The sequence below is a fragment of the Drosophila navojoa genome, chromosome X (assembly GCF_054131105.1).
Source record: "Drosophila navojoa isolate 15081-1374.11 chromosome X, UAZ_NAV_1.0, whole genome shotgun sequence".
Classification (NCBI taxonomy): domain Eukaryota; kingdom Metazoa; phylum Arthropoda; class Insecta; order Diptera; family Drosophilidae; genus Drosophila; species Drosophila navojoa.
Window position 1 is genome coordinate 13,211,428 of NC_142895.1, and position 17,158 is coordinate 13,228,585.

Consider the following 17,158-nt stretch of genomic DNA (forward strand, 5'->3'; position numbering starts at 1 on the left):
TCCACAATTATCGAGTACTAAAAGTCTTAAGAGCCAACCACAAGTTGAATACGAAAATGTTTTCAGAATTAAATTAAAATTAAAAAAAAAGTATTACAGTAGCAGTTGAAACAAATATATATATAAAGAAATATATATAACAAAGTATTACTCTATGAAAGTATGTCCGTCGTGAGTCGTGAGTCCGTCAATTCTATGTGTAGCTAAATCAGTTTTTAATACCTATAATATCAAACTACCAAAATCTATAACTAAACTTGCATTCGTACAGTTGTTAAGTACAGGGTATAGTCGCAGTCGAGCATTGCCAACCGGCGACTATTATCTTACTAGTCTTTAATTAGGTTTGTACGCGAATACCCAGCATTCTATGCTGAGCTACATTCATCTCTAATTGTAAACACTTTCAAAAAGTTATTTAACCCAAATTCTAGCCGAACCAAGCAACCACAACATGAATAAGAAGAAGAATGTTTAAACTTCAAGTCAAATTGTCAAATTGTACAACTAAAAAAAAAAAAAAAAAAAAAAAAAATTGAATTTGAAATAAAAAAAAAAAAAAACAAAAAATACAATTAATAAAAAAATTCAATAAGTTTACGATAAGAATTAATTTTTTTATATCTACTTTGTTTTATAAACTAATTGAGAATTACTTTTCAACTATTTTTTTTTATTATTTACAAAACAATTTGTGATTTATTTTTTTTAGTTATTTATTATATAAGAATATTTTTTAATTTCAAATGTGATTTTGGAGTATTTCATTATTTTTATTTATAAACAATTTGTGATTTAATTTTTTTTTATTTATTATATAAGAATATTTTTAAATTTTATATGTATTCTATTTTATTTATAAACAATTTGTGATTTAATTTTTAATTATTTATTTTTATTTTTTAATTTTATATGGTTTAAAAATATTTTATTTATTTTTATTTATAAACAATTCGTGATTTATTTTTTAGTTATTTATTTTATAAGAATATTTTTTAATTTTATATGTGATTTTAGAATATATTTTATTTATAAAAAATTTGTGATTTATTTTTTAATTATTTATCATATAAGATTATTTTTTAATTTCAAATGTGATTTTAGAGTATATTATTATTATTATTTATAAACAATTTGTGATTTATTTTTTAGTTATTTATCATATAAGAATATTTTTTAATTTTATATGTGATTTTAGAATATTTAATTTATACAAAATTTGCGATTTATTTCTTAGTTATTTATTATACATACAAGAGTATTTTTTAGTTTTATATATATTTTATTTATTTTATATAACGTATTTAATACATATTTTTAAATTATCAAAACATCATATCATTTTTATTTTGAACATACATACTTAAATAGACTAAATATATTTAGAATTATATTATGCACATATTTAAATATTTTTTATATTTTATATATTGTATATTTAATTTATTTTTTATATATTAAATTTTCAGTTGACCCCAGCCAACATCCTCCTCTCATAATTTATAGGGTGCTGCCCGAATCGCTTTACCCGAGCGTTAGACGTCAAGTCAAGGCACTTGGGCTACCGGCTGATCCCAGTCAGTTCCACAGTAAGTTTTGTTCAGTTCAAGCACACAGCTAGGAGTTAGTTTGGATGATTCGAGAGCAAGAGCATCGACACGAAAATACAGAAGAAAGAGAAGAAAGACAAAAGTAGGGAGAACACAGAGGACAGCAATAAGCGAGCTGAATTGAGTGCGAGAGAGTATCAGAGGTGGCATCATGGCTGAGGGATTGCGTCGAGGCCGACGGCGTCGCATTGAGCCAGCGCGCATTCAGTACGGCGCCTGGGATAATCCGGGCGTGTCGCTGTTTGCGACCGTGCCGCAGGAGCCGGTGGGCGATATGCTGCGCCTGTTGAAGCCTCTGCCGCGGGAGGGCCGGGACAGGGCCCTGGAGATGGAAGCCTCGCCGCTGATCTTGGCGCCAACCAGCACGACAAGCCGCCTCTTTCGCGAGGTCAAGTACCAGGTGCAGCAAATAGCCGACGATCGGAACAGGAACTACCATCCCATACAGGAGCGGGAGCGTCAGTCGGCTCTCATCGCCGGCAAGCTGGCCAAGCGCAACAATCGGGAGTTCGCCGAGGTAATGCGCTCCAAGCAGCTGCAGATCAACTCGCAGAGGGTGCGCGAGCTGCAGATTGAGATCGAGCGGGCCAAGACGACGCTGAGCGTGGTGAGCAAGCGCAACGAGAACATGAGAAACAAGGGCAAGGAGCGGGTGGAGGAGCGCCGCGAGGCACTCGAGGACAGGGAGCTGGTGCGCAAAGAGAAGGAGGCCGAGCAGCAAGCCCTGCGGGATAAGACGCTCGCATACAGCCAACAGCTGGTGGCCCAGATACGCAAGCTGCAGGCGGAGCGGGCAGAGAAAGAGATGGCCGACATGGAGGAGGGTCGACTGAAGCGCTACAATGACGAGCAGGCCCACGCCAACGATGTGAAGGAGGGCATCGAGAGCAAGTTCAGGAAGAGAGCAGAGCTCAAGAAGATGCTCGACGACTTCTCGGCGCTGCAGCGCAGCTTGCGGGAGGCGAATCCGGTGCCGCCGGATAAGCTCAATGTGATACTGATGGAGGCTGTGGGCCCAGTCACCAAGTGCTTCATGAGGCAGGCGATTCAGCAGAAGCTGGACTTATTGGAGCGACGGCGTCTCATCAGTGACGGCCTTTCCGCGAAGCTGGCCGAGATACGCGGCAAGAAGGAGGCCCACGACAAAATGCTGGGCGACATTTTGGTGTCTGAGCGTCAGGTACGCGAGAAGCAGAAGGCGCGCCAGGAGGTGCTGGACCGCCATAACCAGAAGCTGCAGGTGGCCAAGGATCTGATTGAGCAGCACGAGGAGAAGGAGTTCTTCCGCGAAAAGAACGAGCTACTCTTCAGCACCATACCCACGGATGCCACCAGCTTTATGCAGCGCCAATATCAACAGACCCTCGCCAAGGAGGCGGCCAGGCGCGAAATCAATAAGATGGGAACTGCCGCCAGCGCCGCCGAAATAGCGCACAATGCACGACTCCGCGCCCTGGCCGTCGAAGAGGACCGGATGCTCAAGCAGGCCATACTCGACATGGAGGCGGACACGGAGCGTCGCGTCGATGAGGAGCGCATGCGTATACTACGCGCCCAGCCGCGTGAGATCATTGACGAGCTGCGTCCTTGCAAGCTGAGCCCCTTCGAGCGAATGACCTTTAATCTGTCATCATGCGCCAAGGACGGAGATACTCACACCCACTAACTGGCTCCAGAATCAATCCTGACTAACTAAGATAACTTGAAAGATCACTAAGATTAGGATTAGGTAGCTAATTGATTGGTTCAACTGGTTCCGTGTTCACACTCCACGATTCACACGTCGACACTCGAATACTATCGAACTGATCCAGGCAGCCACTGACAAAGCTGATGTATCATTAACACACAAACGCATATACATATATATATTTGTTTTACGTGCAATCAAATTGTGTTTTCTTATGGTTTTTGTGCTGCGGCTACAATACGCAAGGTGCACAGGGCGACACACATGTTATTTAAAGCTGCATACTTTTGGGCAGCCGCAGAAAACTCCATACGTGTTAAATATGTGATGGTTGGGTGTGCCGCATTTATTTATAGCTTTATATACATTTTAACTAACTACATAAACATTTTATTTTTTGTAATATATATATTTTTTCATTATCTTACATAGATATTTACAGTCACACTCAACTACCATATTTCTTGACCGTGCATCAGTTGGTTAATTTTTCGTAGCATACTTTTGTGCGGCTTATACTTTGAATGCTCGCTGACAAAAGCTGAGGTGCTATGGCTAGAATCAGCATTTTACAATTTATTTAACTTGAGCATATTTATGGATATCTAAGATAGTATTTTGTAATACATCTTATTTTAACATCATTTATCTGACATTATAAGTTTTCTTAGGCCATTTGTTGTCTGTCTGCCACGGTTGGGTGCATTAATGTACAGATGTCCAATACACAATTTCATTGCATACTTCTGCGCGCAGCCAACATTTTTTTAACCTTCCAATCGAGCTGAGGACGAAAGCTGCAAATTTATAACATTTTCTTATGTTGCTAAAAATTAATGTTATGAACTTTTTAAGAAGGCACAAAATCAATTTTGTTTTTCTCGCTTTATGGGCGTTTTCTTTAATATTTATATTTAGTTTTATTTTTGTATTTTGAGTTTTTTTTGTTTTTTTTTTTGTTAATTTTTTATGTATGCCTCGACTCGTATGATTAGATTTAGTTCTCGTATACATACGCATTTGTAAGTGTATAGGTACTGTATAGATGACTAACAGCTAGATACAATAGTTTAGTCACAGCTTGCTCTGCAGCACACCTGGGGCTGCCTTTACCTCCAATATAACGGTTAAGCCATAAAAAAAAAAAAACGTAAAATACATTCCAGAAATGCGTCTTTTGTTCAACTCGGACTCAATTCTGGCTACTTACAGACTAATAAATGCATTTGCCTCCGGTACGTTTCCAAAATTAATTTGTTTTTGTTTGAGTTTTGCTATTATTTTTTTTTTTTTTTTAATTTTTTTTAGATTTAGTTTTTTGGCAGTTCATGAACTTAACTTTGGCAATGTTTTTTTTTGTTTTTTTGTTTTTTTTGTTCATATTAAATTTGGAAGTAAAAGCTTGCAATAGGCATTTGTAAATCTTAAAACATTTCATTCTACCATAAATTGCGTTGTCTCCTAATTGATCTGAGCTGTATAAGGTAAATGCATGACAAAATAAAATATGTATATACATATACATGTACAATCAAAACAAAAACAAAAAAAAGTGGGTGCATAAATAAATTATGAATTAAAAAAAAAAAAAAGGTAAATGTGCGACTTATAGAGAAATGATAGATATAGATATGGTATATAGTAACTATATTGCCATGGGTGCAAGACCGGCCCTTAACTTATCATTAACTTTATATATATATAGATATGTATTATGTATGCGTTTTACGTATAGACCGAATGCTCTCGGGCATTCCTTAAATGCAACAAACAAACAAAATTCGAGCACATCGCCAGCCCAGGAGTGTGGGAACTCTCTATAACCTACTAATACACAACTCGTGCTGATCCGGTGGATGTTGGGCTTCATTTGAAGTAGTAGTTGTTGTTTAGTCAATCACCACGGACCAGGGATGATCCACCTTGCCATACTGTATGTCTGTCAGGGTCTCGCGTATCAGCTCATGGACGGGCTTCTCCTGCTCCATGGTGGGTATGTACAGATCCTGGCCCATGTAGTTGATCCGATTGACGGGACTGACCACGCAGGCGGTGCCGGTGCCGAACAGTTCCAGCAGCTGAATGGAGCCATATCAAATGCAATTAGCATCGGTGCTAACTAGAGAGCCAATATGTAATCTACTTACGCGTCCCTGGTTGAGCAGTTCCGTGACCATGGACATGGTGATGACGCCCTCGCGCACCTTGAACTTGCCCCACTGTCTGGTCATGGACAGGATCGAGTCGCGCGTGATGCCGGGCAGTATCAGACCATTCAGCGGCGGGGTTATCAGTTCTTGTTCTAAAATCAGATGAGAAAAATTACATTAGAAATTAAATTACAATACAAGTAAAAAAATTTGTTTAATCATATTATAAAAAATAATTATATTTTTTAATAAAATTAATTTTAAAAATATTATTTTTTTATTAAATAAATTTTGTTATTTTTTTTTAATTTGAAAAAAAAAAAATTCAAAATTACATTAGAAATTAAATTACAATACAAGGAAAAATTTTGTTTAATCAAGTTATAAAAAATATATATATTTTAATAAAATTAATTTAAAAAATATTATTTTTGTATTAAATAAATTTTGTTATTTTTTTTAATTTGAAAAAAATGTTTACTTAAATTTTAAATAATAGAATATTCGCATTAATTATTTTTAAATAGAAAATATTTTTTTTAATGTTAATAAAATTTTCAAAATTATATATACAGTAAAATTAATTTAAAAAATTTAAAAATAATTTAAAAAATAATTTTTTTGGGATAAATAAATTTAGTTATTTTTAAATAAAGTTTAAAATGTTTAGAGTTTCGAAAATATAAAATATAAAATAAAATATAAATATAATAAATAACAATTCCTTCTTTTTCTGTGAATATGCACGAAAATGGAGAGAAATCAAAAAGTTTGGATAAAGTTTTCCAAGACAGACTCGAATCAGAGGCAATGAGCCAATAGAGTCAGGAGTGTTAAAGGTTATACAACACTGGCTACTCACCTCCTTGATCGTTCACATAGAACATGAAGATGTTCATGGTGCCCACCTCGGTGAGCTGATGGTCCTCGCCGTAGAGCCAGAGCACCTGCTGTAGCCCCCGAGAGGCGGCCTCCTTTTGTACGTTGATGGTGGGTGCATAGTTGGAGCCCATTTTGCGATTGCCCACGCCGCCGGGCCAGGCGCGCGTGTAACGGGGATCGGCCAGGAGGGAGACAGCGCCATTGCTGCCAGTCTTAAAGTAGCTGCCCACCGGGCTGAGTATGGAGTAGAGTAGCGCCGAGTCGGATGAGGCGACGCCTAACGTGGGCTGCAATGGCAAGGGACAAAGGTCAACGTGGATTGGGAATTGGGGCTGAGAGCTTGGCTAGCGAGGCTTACATCGATGCCAATCAGGGTGGGTCGAATATAGAGGCTGGCGGCTTCTGTGTGTGGCACCCACTCGGAGTCGATGGAGAGCAGACGGGCGAGGCACTTGACAAACTCCTTGCCCTCGAAGGTGGGCAGGCCGGACCGCTGGGCGGCCATATTCATGCGGGCCATGTTCATGTCCGGCCGGAAGATGCGTATCTTGCCGTCCAGGCCGCGGTAGGCCTTCATGCCCTCAAAGAGCTGCAACGATGGAAGAAGCCAATCAGCTGGGTTGACATTGGATGTGGATGGCGATGTCGATGCGACTGTTGCAACTAAGCGGATCCACTCACCTCGACGGCATAGTGCAGCACCTTGGCAGCTGGATGCATGACTAGATTCTCCAGCGGCGTTATCTCCGGCCTCTGCCAGCCGCCCAGGCTCTTGTGATAGTAGATCTTGAGCATATGATCTGTGAACAGTTTGCCGAAGCCCAGCTCCTCGTCGTTGTCCGGCTTGGGCTGCAGCTGTTGGGGCGTGGCCAGGCGCACTGACAACTGTGACGCCTTGAACTGTTGCCCCAAGTCCTTGTCATGCTTGATCGGCTCCGGGGCGTGTGTGTACTCTGTGTTCACCGAGGCGCTGATCTCGAAATCGGCTGTGGCATTGCTCTTCTGTTGCTGCTGCTGCGCCGTCTTCAGCGACTGATTGCTGCACAGCCTGATCGACTGCTCAATGAAGCGGATCAAGCGATGCTGATTGCGGAAAATATCCTGCAAAATATTCCAAATAAATGCCAAGCTTAGTTACTATGCAATCGACAGGGAGATGGATCCATAAAGATACGGATGTTGCATCTGATCCAACTATTTATATCCTAACTAACAGAGCTCGTGAATGAAAGCTGTGAATGGAATTTCTTCTTCTGTATCATTTGAATCATCAATCATCAATCTTCTGATCGATAAGCAGTACAGTGACAATATTCAAAGTACTTGGAGCGAACTCTTTCGAATTCCTAGTTCTACAACTGAATATTTTCTTTTCATTAGTTGTACTACATATATAAAATTCTTATATGATGGAAAAGCTAACCTAAAGAACTTATATGCATCGTTGTATATTTTAGCATACACTCAGAATTTCAAACAAGTTTTATATCGAAAGCTTTTTAGCTATTTCTAGCGAAATTGAATTATCTATTCACTCTTATTTTTTTTTCGTGAAACTTGGAAACACGCTTCATTAGACTTAAAATGATTTGGATCTAAATTTAAAATTGATTTACACCTGTTTTACGGCAGACAACGAAATTGAATGCTAATTGAGTTAGATACGAAAATTTGGCGCATGGGCGGGCATTACGAATGCGAGTTGGCCTCAAAGGCGAACTCCATTTGCATAGCAGAAGCCGATCGAGGGCTGATCGAAGAGCGTAGAGCAAAGTGAGGGCAGAGGAAGAGGAAGAGGCATATACGATACATAGTATATTGTTGTAGGAACGGTCGTTCAACAACCTCGCTTAGAACTCTGCTTTGTCGAGACACACTTACACATAGACACTTATATACACACACATATAGGTATATACATATGTATATGAATACGTAACTCTGGCTATACCTATATACCTTTAATACTATTGCGTACTAAAATGGGCCACGGGCAGCTCTAATGCGAAATGCCAAATGCACTGAGCTCCAATTTAAATAAACTACACAAAAGTCAGGCTGTAAATTGAGTCTTAACGAATTCCAGGTATTAGCATCTCATTATATTGGGATCGGGGCACACGCGTGCCATATAGCTTGATTTGCCACAGCATATATCTATATCTATATCTATATCTATATCTATATCTATATCATCGATATTAATTCTAATATCTATATCTATACTATATCTATTATATCTATGATCTATATCTATTATCTATATGCTATATCTAGATCTATATCTATAATCTATATCTATATCTATATCTATATCTATATCTATATCTATATCTATATCTATATCTATATCTATATCTATATCTATATCTATATCTATATCTATATCTATATCTATATCTATATCTATATCTATATCTATATCTATATCTATATCTATATCTATATCTATATCTATATCTATATCTATATCTATATCTATATCTATATCTATATCTATATCTATATCTATATCTATATCTATATCTATATCTATATCTATATCTATATCTATATCTATATCTATATCTATATCTATATCTATATCTATATCTATATCTATATCTATATCTATATCTATCTATATCTATATCTATATCTATATCTATATCTATATCTATATCTATATCTATATCTATATCTATATCTATATCTATATAGATCTATCTTCTTCTTGGCCTGTCACTACCCTTATCCTTTCTATATAACTACTTCTAATCGGAATAATATTACTGGAATCACGTATTCCGTATATAACGAATTGCTTAGTCATCTTATTATGGCTAATCAACGACAATATTTATAGTCGTCATAACAAAGTGATATTTTGTTGAAAGAGGTCAAAATTTGTAGTATGCAAGGCGTAGACCCCCACGTAAATAGCGCCCAATAACAGATTCTAATCGAAAATGTCTATCAATCATAGGCCGATTCAATGACAAATATGCAAATGTTCCGCCCTTCCCCCACCCCCGTCCACCTCTGCTCGTGCCCCATCGAGCTACAATTATGATGAAATAGTTGAGTTTGGTGTCTTCATGCCGGAAAACCAAAAGTATTTAAATAAAGCAAAATAAAGAAATAAATAAATATAAGGTAATATCTGCTGAATAGCGAAAAACTGAGCAACTCGTGCGGCGCATTGCATCAGCCACAATTCAGTTCGAAAATATTGAGGGAAAACATAAACTAGTTCAAGCACAAACCGAAAACCAAACGCGCGTTTGCTTCGAGTTTGCCCGAATCGGAGCCGGATTGTCTACCATATAGTTATACATACATATATGTATACACATATACATATACATATACATATGTATGTAAGTGTGTGCTGTATATGTCTATATCGTATCAGAGCACATTCGAGGAGCGCTGCGATGGGTCTAGTCTGGCGGGGCATGAACAGGTGAACATGTGCCGTTGGCTTATCATTAAGCAAATCCACGGAGATAAGCCCAATGCATCGGGTGCAATAAACAATTTGTTTTCTTTTCTTTTTTGTTAGTTCTCTCAAAATGTATAAATAAACCTAATGCCAGCCAAATATAAAAGAAAACTATTTTTAAATAATTGCCAAAAAAAAAAAAAAAATAATAATAATAACTATAATAAAAATTAATAAAAAAAAAAAAAAAATTGATAAAGTTGTCGTAAACTGATTTCCTACACGCTCATTGAACTCGACTACTGATGCTTGCCTTTAGTTCCTTCTATTTAAAATTGAATTGAAATTGAATAAAATGAAAATATTCAATGATGAAATTTCGGGAAATGTTTTCTCGTTTTCTTTCGTTATTTGATTTAAAAAAATAAAAATAAAAAAATAAAATAAAATGTAGCACACCTCTTGTAATATGTATGAATATAATTAAAGTTTGCTTTGAGCATGGTAGGACTTATGATAAATCTGCGTTTGAAAGAAAGTGATCTCTGACGATCATTGCCTAAGTTTCAATATTTACATATATTTCAAATATTACGTCTTCTAGAAGAAAACAAAGCTTCAACATATAAATATAATAAAAAAAAACTCTAGTTATCTTTAATATCTTTAGACTCAACAAACGTATGCTAATCAAGTCTAAGCTCATGTAAATCTAAAATAGACTTTGAGATATTAAAAAAAAATTTTTTTAAATTTAATTTTAACCAAATAAACAAACGTCAAGTTAATATCTATTTATTTTATAAGTATATAATCTACCATATAGAGATAGTCTAGCTAAGTAAGATCTATAATTTAGCATTTCATTTAAACATACAGATAGTCTAGGTTTTTATGTTGTTCACTTTGTTTTTATTCACTGTTGATGCCTTTGTTATAGTTTAAATATCCATATTCCACAAATATTTACTATTAGCGCACCTGTTTGGGCTGCGCGGCACACCTGTTGCCAAGTTGCTTTCTATGTATTGTATGCTAGACACAATCTGGAGTAATGTTTCTCTTGTTGCCTTCAATATTCCAGTTGATTCTATGTAATGTTTATTGACGTCGCTTAAAATCGAACTCTAACAATTACAAGAATTGATTTTCTTTTTTTTTTTTCAAATATGTTTTAGCCTATTCAACAATCGTATTAAATAGTATATTAGTTAGTACGAACCTTTGCATTTATTGCCATTTTGGTAGTCATTCTGGTAAGCGTTCAGTGTTAACGGCCAAGCGCGCGAAATTTGTTGAAAAACAATAACAAAACCAAAACAAAACAAAATAAATAATTGGAAAAGCTTTACGCACTTTTCCACGCACGCACACGCACACACCACTTATATATAATATATAGAAATATTATCAATATTTATATATATAATATTAATTTATAATTATTTGAAATATCTTTGCACGTTTCGCACTTCTTTCACCAAAAAGTTTTGGGGCTAATCTCTATCAACAGGGAGCATAAATTTGACGCATGGACAGATAATAATAATTATTAAGTGTATATAGTATACGCTCGTCTGGTCTGGATTGTCTTTTTTTGTTTAATTCTTTTCTTTAGAATATTGTGATTATAGCTGTGTATAAATATATATGCAATATATATATATATTTCGTATATTCTGGTCGTACGATACGTGTGCACAACGCAGAGTCTCTGCAAGAACTGAGCTCCTGTCGCCGTGCGCGCCTCTATGTATAGGCAGAGCAGAAGCGCTCGTGACGGCGGCAAACAGAAACCGAAACAAAAACAACAACAGTCGACGTCAGCAGCACTGAGCGAGAGCATTCCGTTTACCGTTCAATGCGGCCGGCAGCCATTTTTAAGAGCATAGCAATTCGCTCAGCTGGCAGCGGCCAAGGGAGACAGCATAATTGTAGGCGAAGTCGCAGCGGCACGGCGAGGCGAGACGAGGCGAAGTAGCGGCCACACACACACACACACACATCTACTATATACTTATTTGGACGCAGTAGTCGGAGCTTTGCGGCGACTAAGCAACGGAACGACAGACCGCCAAAGTGACTGAACTCAAATTCGTTTTTTTTTCTTGCCGTCAGAAACTGTTTTTTTTTTGTTTCTTATTTTTCGGTCATTTGTCTTCTACTTGTTTTAAGATTTTATTTCGTTTCTATTGGCAACAACAATTCGCCGCGAATTCGGTTAAGTCTTTGTCTGTCGTTCTGCTGCTAAATCGAAATATTGTCTAAGATGATTTTTGTTGTTGTGTGTCTTGTTAATTTTTTAAATTCTCATTTGATTCTTTTTTCGGGTTGCTTTGTGCGCCTGTACTGTGAGTACTTTTTCAATAGACATTGTATGTACTATATAGCATGGCGATCTACATATGCATATTTAGATATGTAAGTTTATATCTACATACATATATAAATATTAACAAAGAATTTAACTTGTGACTCGCTGGAGAGTGATTAAAGTTTTGCCCAATTTAAACAAATAAACAGCATAGATGTATGTACATACACATTTATATATAAATATATATTTATCTAAAACGTAATACGTTATCTAAGCCAACTGATACGGCCTGAAATTGCGTAGGGATAAGCCAATATGATTCATTGCCTATGCTGGCAGAGCATGATAAATCAAAAATACTCTAGTATCAGCCCGGTCCGAAATAGATCATTATTTTTTTGCATAGCTAAAGTCCATTTCAAAACAACAACAAATTATATTGAGTTTTTGCTTTAGACATTGTCAATTCGATCTTATGCATATTTCCTAAAATTTTCAATGAAACACATCAAGTTTTCGGGCTCTCAAGCACTATGCAATATGTGAAACAATATTGACGATAAACAACTTGTTTCTAAATACGCAATTTCTGAAATGGAAAAAAATTAATGATTTCGAATCATTTCAAAAAACTCGCTCGAGTACAAAAGTACCTATGCAGATATACCCATACATAGTACATTAGTATTGCTGTCATGTATGTATGTTGGTATTGGTATATGGCGCCATATGCTTAGTATGTACATACATACATATATCATATAGTATCTTGAAACGCATTAGATGGACAAATAGAAACTATGCGGCTCTGACGCTCATCTTCAGCTGCTTCTTGAATTTTAGCTATTTTTTGTTTTCTACCTGAACACACACATACTCGGTCAACACCAACAACACCCATGTTGACATACATAAACATATTTATTTCATTTTTATCATATTAGAGAAAAAAAACCATGCATGTCATTGCGCTTATCTGGACACCTGGACAACATGATGTGCACATTTCGCTGTTTTTTCCTGGCGGTAATTTTTATTTTTGGTTTTTTTTTTTTTTTCTAGCCGCCTACTTTCTCGCTGGAACCGCAATTTCCTGGAATAGTAAACCGAATGCTCGATGCCAATCCTTAATGCGTTCATTGGCTGATGTAATATCTATCGCCGTCCATATCATCAACATAATCATCATCATCATCATCATAATTGCTGATAAGTCTGACTGCAGGTTTTTCCCACACATATTCCCCCACTATGTTTATTTACTAGATCTTTCCATGGCCTGTTCGTGTGCTCCTTTTGTGTCGCCGCCTAAGAGCCGCAACTCTTTTAAAACGCTCTTTGCGCCTTGCTCTTCGCATTCGCTCGCTCGCTCGCTCGCTCGCTTTTGCGCTCTCTTTGCTCTTTGCTGTTACATGTGGGCAGTGTAAGCATAGCAAGCAATCCTCCATCTCATTCCCTCCCTTGCCACCCCCCGATTCGCTGCTCGTCAAGCAGCTTATCGCGATCACGCGATGCGAATACACACACGCACACACACACACACACGAGCTCATATACATTCTGTTTGTTTGTATTTCCAATGTCAATGTACTGGCCGCCTGACTCAATCACTGGATATGCCCAGAACATCATGTAATATGTAACGGTGTGTGTGTGAGTGTGTGTGTGTGTGTGTGTGTGTGTGTGTGTGCCAGTGAGAGTAGCCTCTCGCAGTGGGTCAGTGTTCTGTGACCTTCAGGCTGCCTTCAGATAGGCCACCGTGTCAAGGATAGCTACTTGGACATCTTGTAAACAAGTTAGTAAATCTTACTGATCGCCCAATACATGGGGTAAACAACAAGTAGTGAGCCCCTAGTGCTAGTCATTAACAGCTTACCACAAAGTAGTGTTAATTACAGTCAACAATCGTATCGTGTAACCAGGTAAACAGGTAAAGCAAAACTTATCTCCCCTATACTAAATGCCATATCAGAACTTTCCTGTTTCCTGTCACCACTCAAGTGGCGTTTAGATAGAGGGATCTTACTCTACATACATACATACAGACATATGTATGTATATGTTCATAATCTTATTTCTATAGTACATTTAATAAACAAAAACAATTCAATCATACAAAAATATTGATATAGTAACATCAAATTAGTACATAATATTTGTATTACATTATTTTATTTTCGACTTGACAATACAATAAGAAGCCTATTTTAAGACATTATCATCTGGTGCATATGTAAGTGCGACGATCTGGTGTCAGGGGGCGTTTCAATCAAATTAAATTAAGTTTGAAATACGTAAGTAAACAGAATAATCAAGAGCACAACAAGAGAGATGCAGATGGGGAAGGTGAGAGAGCGTTAGACGACCTGGAAATGCTCTAATCAATATTTACGTGGACAAACTTGAACTAAGAAAGTATGGTAACAATAATATTTATTAAGCTAATGCTAATGCTAATGTCAATGGTAATGATTACGACTGTGATATATCTTTGAAGTATTATAAAATTCGAATACTAATGCTAATGAAAATGGTAAGACTTATGCTAATGATAATGCTAATACTCATAATATTGTAAGGGTTAATGCTAATGATAATGCTAATGATAATGCTAATTATAATGAGAATCAAGATAATTTCTATAATTATTACGATCAAATGATAATGATCATGACAAAGCTAATTCCAATGACAATGATAATGATATATTCACCAGGGTAACAAACTTGTTCCTTAAACTGGATTCAAATAAATTCCAACAAATGATTCTTCTTCTTCTGGTATTCATATTTCGTTTTTCCCTATATCTATTAAATCCAAGAGCCGAATTTTAGAGTGCAACAATATCCGAGAAAACATGTTACAAAATGGTTTCACTCCAGGAATCAAAATTTAAAATGATTTCAACGGATCCAGGGAATACCAAAAAAATATTGTTGCATTATCTTACGATAACTGTTTATTATTTTGATTTGAGTGAGCACTTTGTTTACGCTTTGTTAGAAAGTAAGTATGCCGTGATATATGTGGTCTATATAGATGCGCCTCTAAGGTCTATATATTCATAGGATCAACTGTTCTTGTTGTCAACAAAAACAACTTGACGAATGACTCTCGTATACCAAAGTAACTCGTTGCTGAGCGAGATTGTAAAAGCGTGCATGCCTACGTGTGTGTGTGTGTGTGTGTGTGTGTGTGTGTGTCTATTACTCTCTGACTGGCATATCAAGTGACACAATTGGAGGCGCGTGCAGCAGAGATTGTGGCATCAATAGTTACATATTGCCAACTACATGACACCAATGCGATTTTCTAAGCTTCATCAACAGCAATGGCAATGTGTGTGTGTGTGTGTGTGTGTGTGTGTGCGTAGCTATGTGTTTGTATTTGGGGGCACGTTCGGTAGCTAAAACGGGCCCACTTTTTGCATACCCTAAGTCCATGCATAGGCAGGGTATAATGAACTCAAGCAAATGCATGTACCACACATTCTATAACTGTAGAAAATACACTCAAATAAACCCATAATCATTTAGAGTCAATAGAACATTTCTTCTGTAGTCTATCAAATATATTTATTAAAGATTTTAGGCTAGATATATGTATGTATATGTATCCATAAATAAATAACTCTCACTTTTTACTCAGCACAACTAGATAATCTCTCACTCTTCGGACTACAAGAGACTCCAAGAGAGCTAAGACCTAGCATATCTTAAGCTATTCACACTTTTCTCCCTCCATCTCTCTCTATTATAGTTATATAGGGTATCTGCTAGTTGAGCAGAGCCAATTACTGGAATATTTATTTTATTATTACTAAATTTTTCTTGCGGTTCGCATCTATTTTGATTTGATTTTTATTTTTTGCGCAGCACACGCGTCGTATGCGCAATACGAACGGCCTCTTAATATTATTATTGTTGTTGTTGCTGTTGTGATGTTTGTTGCTTGTGAGTTTTTAGTGCTTTTGTTGTTCACTTACTAGCATTTTGTTTTGCTTGTTCTAACCTTGATAGCCGAAGCGCGTCATCGTACCAACTACAGCCCCAACCCCAACCCCAGCCTCAGCCCCAGACCTCAGGCCCCACTCCACTCGCAGTTACTGTCGCAGTCGCAGTCGCAGTCGCAGTCCCAATTGCAACTGCGATTCATCCTGTTGTTGTTTTCGCACATGTAAATATTATTTATTATTTATTATTGCAGAAAATAACCAGAATTTATCAAGTTGTTGTTGTCCGTCACCATCTGACAAACGAGGCGATCTAAGCACGCTCACTGGGCACAATCAAGGCAGTTACTCAAGAGAGCAACTGTTCTCTATATCTCTCTCTCTCTCTCTCTCTCTCTCGGTCTCTCTTTCACTCTCTCGACTTCTTACTTTCTTAGTCTCTCTCTTTCTCTCTTTGTCCCTATCAGTCGCACTCTCTGGTTATCTCTCTTTACCTCACTCTACCTCATTATTTCTCTCTCTTTCTCTCCCAAGCTATTTCTCCCTCGATACACATTTCTCCACCTCTGTCGCAATGTCCTTCGCTCTTTCTCTCTCGATACATAATTTCTCTCTTCCTCTTTGTCTCTGTCTCTCTCTTCTTCACTCTCTCTCTCTCTCTCTTCTTCTCTCTCGTTCTTCCTCTCTCTCTATCCTTTGTCGTCTCTTTCGATTTATATATCTATATGTATATCTTTCGCCCTCTATCTCTCCCTCTCTCAATAACTCTCTGTCTGTATTTCTACATTTATTCTCTATCTCTTCCCCCTGTATTACTCTCTATGTATGCATCTCTCTTCATCTCACTCTATCTCTTTCTTTCTTTTCCACAGATTAAGCTCACAACGGAATAGCATACGGAATGAAGTATAATTATTGAGTCGCAGCTCTACGTCACTAGGGCGACATCGTCTATATATTATCTGATCGGGTTATAGGCGCAGTCGCTTGCCATACAAATCCATTTCCATATGGAGTCAAAAGGTTCTCTGGGTACGTAATCGTTGTGTCTTTTATTTCTAGTCCAAATATATACATATACATAGTCCATAAGTACTTAACTAACGATCTGATTTTTTAAAATAATTTCTATA

General features: G+C 37.0%; 2 protein-coding genes across 2 annotated transcripts; one reads left to right on the forward strand and one right to left on the reverse strand.

Annotated features, from left to right (window-relative positions):
* Positions 1–1,582: 1,582 nt before the first annotated feature.
* On the forward strand, positions 1,583–3,502 carry LOC108656388 (uncharacterized). Its single transcript, XM_018108429.3, has one exon. It carries the CDS (start codon positions 1,762–1,764, stop codon positions 3,274–3,276), a length of 1,515 nt encoding a protein of 504 aa, XP_017963918.1. The 5' UTR covers positions 1,583–1,761; the 3' UTR covers positions 3,277–3,502.
* Positions 3,503–4,577: 1,075 nt separating this feature from the next.
* Bcat (Branched chain amino acid transaminase) lies at positions 4,578–11,458 on the reverse strand. Its single transcript, XM_018108435.3, has 6 exons — positions 10,979–11,458; positions 7,014–7,433; positions 6,691–6,921; positions 6,313–6,619; positions 5,448–5,602; positions 4,578–5,378 (listed from the first exon to the last, which is right to left on the reverse strand). Exons 1-6 carry the CDS (start codon positions 11,006–11,008, stop codon positions 5,190–5,192), a joined length of 1,332 nt encoding a protein of 443 aa, XP_017963924.1. The 5' UTR covers positions 11,009–11,458; the 3' UTR covers positions 4,578–5,189.
* Positions 11,459–17,158: the final 5,700 nt, after the last annotated feature.

Bases quoted from the DNA above. Each gene is read 5' to 3' on its own strand.
- Bcat (XM_018108435.3), bottom strand. From the start codon at position 11,008: ATGACTACCAAAATGGCAATAAATGCAAAG. The intron at 6,922-7,013 runs GTGAGTGGATCC...CCATCGTTGCAG, and splicing joins TGCTGCACTATGCCGTCGAG to CTCTTTGAGGGCATGAAGGC. The intron at 5,379-5,447 runs GTAAGTAGATTA...GGCTCCATTCAG, and splicing joins AACTGCTCAACCAGGGACGC to CTGCTGGAACTGTTCGGCAC.
- LOC108656388 (XM_018108429.3), top strand. From the start codon at position 1,762: ATGGCTGAGGGATTGCGTCGAGGCCGACGGCGTCGCATTGAGCCAGCG.